The sequence below is a fragment of the Branchiostoma floridae genome, chromosome 18 (assembly GCF_000003815.2).
Source record: "Branchiostoma floridae strain S238N-H82 chromosome 18, Bfl_VNyyK, whole genome shotgun sequence".
In the NCBI taxonomy this organism is placed as follows: Eukaryota; Metazoa; Chordata; class Leptocardii; order Amphioxiformes; family Branchiostomatidae; genus Branchiostoma; species Branchiostoma floridae.
The window spans coordinates 17551654-17557927 of NC_049996.1; the positions used below are offsets into that span (position 1 = coordinate 17551654).

The 6274-nt window shown below is 47.7% G+C and overlaps 2 protein-coding genes across 2 annotated transcripts; one reads left to right on the forward strand and one right to left on the reverse strand.

The window, feature by feature from the left end:
- The first annotated feature begins 88 nt into the window (after positions 1-88).
- On the forward strand, positions 89-2935 carry LOC118405525 (LDL receptor repeat-containing protein egg-2-like). The gene is made up of 3 exons (XM_035805029.1): positions 89-656; positions 816-1103; positions 2766-2935. The coding sequence occupies exons 1-3, from the start codon at positions 89-91 to the stop codon at positions 2933-2935; spliced, it is 1026 nt and encodes a 341-aa protein (XP_035660922.1).
- Positions 2936-3204: 269 nt separating this feature from the next.
- Positions 3205-4212, reverse strand: LOC118405526 (protein rtoA-like). Its single transcript, XM_035805030.1, has 2 exons — positions 4205-4212; positions 3205-4126 (listed from the first exon to the last, which is right to left on the reverse strand). The coding sequence occupies exons 1-2, from the start codon at positions 4210-4212 to the stop codon at positions 3205-3207; spliced, it is 930 nt and encodes a 309-aa protein (XP_035660923.1).
- Between the last annotated feature and the right edge of the window lie 2062 nt (positions 4213-6274).

Sequence of the window (6274 nt, forward strand, 5' to 3'; positions counted from 1 at the left end):
CTGTGAAGACGGTTCCGATGAGCAAGATTGCTGGAGCAAAGTATGTCCAGGTCTCGACTATATCAGGTGTGAGATTAGTGGGGCCTGCATGGATCCATTGTACCAGTGTAACGAGGTTGATGATTGTGGAGACGGGTCAGATGAGCAAGATTGTTGGAGCATAGAGTGCCCAGATCCCTACTACTTCAGATGTCAGAGCACCGGAGCATGTATCAATCCATATATGCGATGTAACGGTTGGGATGAATGCTTGGATGGCTCAGATGAGGAGGACTGCTTGGGTATAGAGTGTCCCGAATTCAGCTGTAACGGTACTGGACCCTGTTTGCGATGGCGGCAACAATGTAACGGCTTTGATGATTGCCCAGACGGCACAGATGAGAAAGACTGCTGGAGTATAGAGTGTCCCGAGTACAGGTGCAACAGTAGTGGAGCGTGTTACACTTTGTCGCAACAATGTGACGGCTTCGTTGATTGTCCAGATGGTACAGATGAGAAGGACTGCTGGAGCTTAGAGTGTCCCGCCTACTCCCCGTTCAGGTGTAACAGCAGTGGAGCCTGTTTCGGTCGGTGGCAACAATGTGACGGCTTTGAGAATTGCCCAGAAGGCACAGATGAGAAGGACTGCCTGAGTATAGAGTGTCCCGAATTCAGATGTAACAGTAGTGGAGCCTGTCTCGCTTCTTTGCAACGATGTGACGGCTTTGATGATTGTTCAGACAGCTCAGATGAAACGGATTGCGAGATTTTTTATTGTATCATAGCCGGCCATTTTTGGTGTGAAACTGGAAGTAGAGGAAATTGTGTCCCTTCAGTGGTCGAGTGTGACGGGGGGATGATTGAATTCTGTGAAAACTGCTTGCTAGATTACTGTCCCGAGCCCTACAATTTCAAATGTGAAAGTAGTGGAGACTGTATCAAAGCAGAGCGGAAATGTGACGGTGCGGAAGACTGCCCAGACGGTTCAGATGAGAAGTATTGCACAGCCGACACCTGTCCCCTGCCCAGTTTCTACTGTGCACCTGATGGTCCCTGCCTCCCGGACACGAGCCGCTGCGATGGGGTCGGGGACTGTCCCGACGGGTCCGATGAGAGTGGCTGCGGTAAGCTCACCAAATGTGTTCTTCTTCTCCGGCCTTCGATACTTAGGCCTAAGATCAAAATTGCTGTGCTTTCGGTTACCCGACTTCAGGAGTGAATAACTCCTTTTGATGGTCTAGGACTGACCCTAAAATCTGCCGACCCTACCCTTTTTTTATCTACCCCCAGCGCTGGTAAGGGATATAAAATTTTCAATATGACATCTGAGAGAAAAAATAGACTTGTTCTCCAACATTTCTGTGGAAATAAAAAAAATTGTGCTCATACAACGTATATCAATATAATGATATATTTCCGTAGAGCTCAATGTAATCATGCAAGAAGTGGTGTATTGGGCACATTTTTAAGTTATGCAAATCAGACTAGTCCTGGTCATTGGTACAATACTGCAATTTGTTGCTCTTTTTGTAGCTTTTTAAAAGTAGAGGTAGAAATGATATGTCATCTGCCGTTGTTTTGATTGTTTGAACATGCATATAGTTCACAGGAATGGGAAGGTTAGTAGAGTGTGCCCAATTCGATACGCTTGCACGTCAGACGTGCTTTCTACTTCTACATATTAGGCCTACGCCACAGTTCCTACCCGAGGCTCGGGCGGGCTGTGTGCTGAAAAATTAATGTTTCTGCCAATAAACATGCACAAGGCATGCTGTTGAATTATTTTTGGTACGTTTTGTGCTTTTGTTGTTTTTCATATCGTAATTTTTGTTCAAACTGCCCTGCCGGGCCACTTTGTGGAAATGTAACGTAAGCCGTACTGGGAAAGGTGCCACATGGAGCCCAGGAAGAGTGAATGCTTCCGTGTGATATCTTTCTAAGGCCGGTGATGGTGGTGTAGTAAATAAAGACGTGTGGTGAATGAGACGAAAAAAGGAATAAACAGTATGATGTAAATATCTACAATGCCTGCCACGTTCGGTGAAAACCATTTGTTCACGACTCTCTTCGTAATGAGTTTCCTTTGTCCTGTGAAAATAGCTGCCTCTGTATGTTAGGGAACGCGTTTTCTGCGCGTTAATAATCTACGCGCTCGTTAAAAATCTGCGCGTTAAAAGATTGATATTTCAGAACATGTGCAGTGAGACATTCTTAGGCAGAAAAATGTGACCCCATTATATGATTTTCCGTCCGTCACCTGAATTTTTTGGTTTGAAAAGCCCCTGATTTTAGGTCCCTTGGGAATACATTAATTTGCATATCCAGAATATTTCAAAATTACTTAAATTTGACAAAAATACATGGAAAAATTGCTAATATGATGCTTTGTATTGTAAAATATAACAGCTTAAGACTTTTCTCCATTCTATAAGCTTCATTCCATCTTTTCTCATGTAGATTGTTTCACAAGCAAATTTCAACCTTTGCTGCACGTTAAAACTTAACATTTTAAAATCACTTTAAAACTCCTGGAATATTTACCGAAAAGGATATTGTACTCAATATGAGTACAGCAATATGATACCTAATTTCATTTTGCATCTTTTTTTAAGCTTTTAACTTTAAAACTACAAAAAAGTTTTCGAATCCCCGGGAAATCAGCTAATTTGCATATTTCAATACGCAGAATTTTAACGCGGAAGTTTTAATGCGCAAATTTTTAACTTAACGCGCACAAAATCCCCAACCCGTATGTTATGTGTGAAAAAGCTTTCTGTATTGTACAGTTTGCACCAGTGTGGAGTTCCGGTGTGTAAACAGCAGCGGATGTATGGCGACATCGGGAGTGTGCGACGGAGTCCCCGACTGTGACGACGCGTCGGACGAGCTGGAGTGTCGTGAGTCCATAAACATTCCTGGGATCGTTAATATTCATGGCTTACAGGGCATGAGGTAGCGTGGCATGCCCATGTCAGAGGGGACCCACAATAAACTTTCAGGAGCTTAAAAATGTGTGCTAAACGTAATGATGATATCTGTAGATATGCTTAATCCTTCTCCCTTTAAGAAGTACTATGTGTATACTCAAAACAGGTTAACATTTTCAATGATTGGTTGTCAATTTCATAATTGTGCATGATAACATACAAAGCTGCGTTCCTGTCTGCATATGTTCAGAGTCGTGTGCAGAGAAGGGCCAGTGGCAGTGTGATAGTGGTGAGTGCATCAGCATCGCCTCGGTGTGTGACGGGGACAAGGACTGTACTTCTGGGGCAGACGAAGAGAACTGTAGCGGTAGGTTCTGATGTACATTGTCTGTTCATGGTTTGTTTGCAGGTACTTTTTTCCACTACGAGCGACGAGAGCCGCGCCAGCGTTGGTAGCGTCAGCCACGAGAGCCGCGCTAGTATTGGTCGCGTCAGCCACGAGAGCCGCGCTAGTATTGGTCGCGTCAGCCACGAGAGCCGCGCTAGTATTGGTCGCGTCAGCCACGAGAGCCGCGCCAGCATTGGTCGCGTCAGTCGCTAGCGCCGCTAGAGGCGCTTGAGGCGCGTCAGCATTGGTGGCGTCAGTCGCTAAAGGCGCGCCAGCATTGGTCGAGTAAGCCGCTAGAGGCGCGTCAGCATTGGTTGCGTCAGCCGCTAGAGGCGAGCCAGCATTCGTCGCGTCAGTCGCTAGCGCCGCTAGAGGCGCTTGAGGCGCGTCAGCATTGGTCGCGTCAGCCACTAGAGGCACACCAGCATTGGTCGCGTCAGCCGCTAGAGGCGCGTCAGCATTGGTTGCGTCAGCCGCTAGAGGCGAGCCAGCATTGGTCGCGTCAGTCGCTAGCGCCGCTAGAGGCGCTTGAGGCGCGTCAGCATTGGTGGCGTCAGTCGCTAAAGGCGCGCCAGCATTGGTCGCGTCAGCCGCTAGAGGCACACCAGCATTGGTCGAGTCAGCCGCTAGAGGCACACCAGCATTGGTTGAGTCAGCCGCTAGAGGCGCGTCAGCATTGGTTGCGTCAGCCGCTAGAGGCGAGCCAGCATTCGTCGCGTCAGTCGCTAGAGGCGCGCCAGCATTGGTCGCGTCAGCCGCTAGAGGCACACCAGCATTGGTCGCGTCAGCTACTAGAGGCGCGTTAGCATTGGTCGCGTCAGCCGCTAGCGCGCTAGAGCCAGTAGAGGCGCGCCAGCATTGGTCGCGTCAGGCACCAAAGTTAAGATGATCAACTCTGTCTCAAAAACACATTTCCATTGTTTCGTTTGTTTCCATCGATGCTGACCTAATGACTTGGTTACCTCCAGTCCCGTGCAGCGGTCTGCAGTTGGAGTGTGACGGGAGATGCCTGCCGAAGTACCGCGCCTGTGACGGGCTGAGGGACTGCTCGGACGGACAGGATGAGATCAACTGTACAGCAGGAGGTGGGAGGCCGTTAACATGCACACTATTTGACAGTCTCTTTAGTAAGCTGGACATAATATCAAATTATACGTATATGTCAGAGAAAATACAATTTACTATGTGACCCACAAACCCCCAACACCCGCAGGTTGTGGTGCTAATCAGTTCCCCTGCGCGGACGGTACCTGCCTGCTGGAGTCTCAGCTGTGTGACAACCGGACGGACTGCAGCGGAGGGGAGGATGAGGACGACTGTGGAGGTGAATGGATCAGTTTTTACTTTTCACCTGCTCGTGTTTCTTAGGCCACACTGACTAAATGTTTTGAATGACATGTTCTAGAGGCCCCCAAACTAATGCGCGAGCTCAAGGTCGAAAAAAGAAAAATCAAGCAAAATATTCTGCTAAACCACAGGCCTGAACACCCAGTTCATTTCTTTCTTTATCTGTGATGTAAATTTACCAATTTGGCTATCATAAAAATATGATCTTTCAAAAAATTATACATGAGTGACACTACTTTTGAGTAGCCACTTAACTTCAACTATAGCGATTATAGGGAAAGTTGCCTCGCTATGTGATCTAACTGACGAAATTTCCTTCCTCACAGACATCCCACCTCCTGGGTTCCCGCTTGGCTTGGCGAGTCGGTACATTCCGGATGTGTTTGTCATTGCCAGTTCCGAGTACAAGCCTGAGTTCGCCGCCTCCCAGGCTCGGCACACGCCTCCGACTGCACCGGGGTACTGCTGGGTACCGAGTTCTGTGGTGGAACAATGGATTCAGGTAGTTTTCTTTCGCTGCTTTGAGCACAACATTTGGGATTCATACGCTCCTCATGGTAGATAACAAAGTGTGCTGAATGTCTTTTCTTGTGTATTCTATATTTCCTTTCATACATACAAGGACAATGTGGCACTGTACTCAAGTTTCTAACTTATTTCAACAGTGCCATATTTATGCAATATGAGGCCATGGGGTTAGTGGGTTGATATCCACTATCTAGGGCACGGAATCGGGAGGCGGAGCCCAATTCCCTCCTCTTCCACTGCGTTTTACCCAACGGAAGCAACGTAGCCATGTTTACACCTTAATGGAGTAAGAAAAGTTGTGTAAAGCGCCTTTCCAAAGGGAATAATGTCGGTAACATGGCAGGATTCGAACCCATAACCTCTGGGTTCTCGACCAAATAACCTGCATCCACCTGACAAACAATCATGTATGTTTGACCGCAGGTTTACTTCGGCAAGACGACTGACGTCACCGGTGTCGTCATCAGTGGAGGCGGCGCGAACTGGGACCTGGGCAGTTGGGTGACGTCATTTACCCTGCCCTTCAGTATGGACGGCACTTCCTGGGTACCGTACGGAGGCAGCAGCAACAGCGTGCTGGTACGAATGTTTGTCTTGATCGTTAAGGACTGGCAAATGTAGATACCGTGATCGGCTATATGAGCTAAGTTTAAGAGGCAGGCGAGGACGAAAAGCCACTGCATTCAAGCTATTTTAACAGTACCTTATACAAAGAAAAAAACTTACTAAACTTAGCAAAAATAATAAAGATGGCAATATGGAACAATAAATATGGCGAGCCCCTGGGTCCTGGGGCGATGTCACTCCTATCTTCTTGACGTATGCGTACACCTGCCAAACAGAGCTAGCAGCGCTTAATGTTTGCAACATAGCTGCAATTCAAGGTTGCCGCCGTGGTTCTGTGTCTGATGTATAAATTCTGAACCTTCTTACCTTCTTCCCCAGGTGTTCCAAGGAAACCGAGACCGGTACAACAAAGTGAGCCGACCTCTCCCAACTCCTGTGACGTCACGCTACATCCGTCTGTACCCAGCAGGCTACGCGGGCTGGGTTGCCATGGCGATGGAGGTGTACGTCACAAACGGTCAGTTTGCTGCAGTTGCGT

Coding starts and splice junctions, on each gene's coding strand:
- LOC118405525 (XM_035805029.1), top strand. CDS start 89: ATGGATCCATTGTACCAGTGTAACGAGGTTGATGATTGTGGAGACGGG. Junction 657..815: donor AGAGTGTCCCGAATTCAGAT/GTAACAGTAGTG, acceptor GTGTCCCTTCAG/TGGTCGAGTGTGACGGGGGG. Junction 1,104..2,765: donor GTCCGATGAGAGTGGCTGCG/GTAAGCTCACCA, acceptor TGTATTGTACAG/TTTGCACCAGTGTGGAGTTC.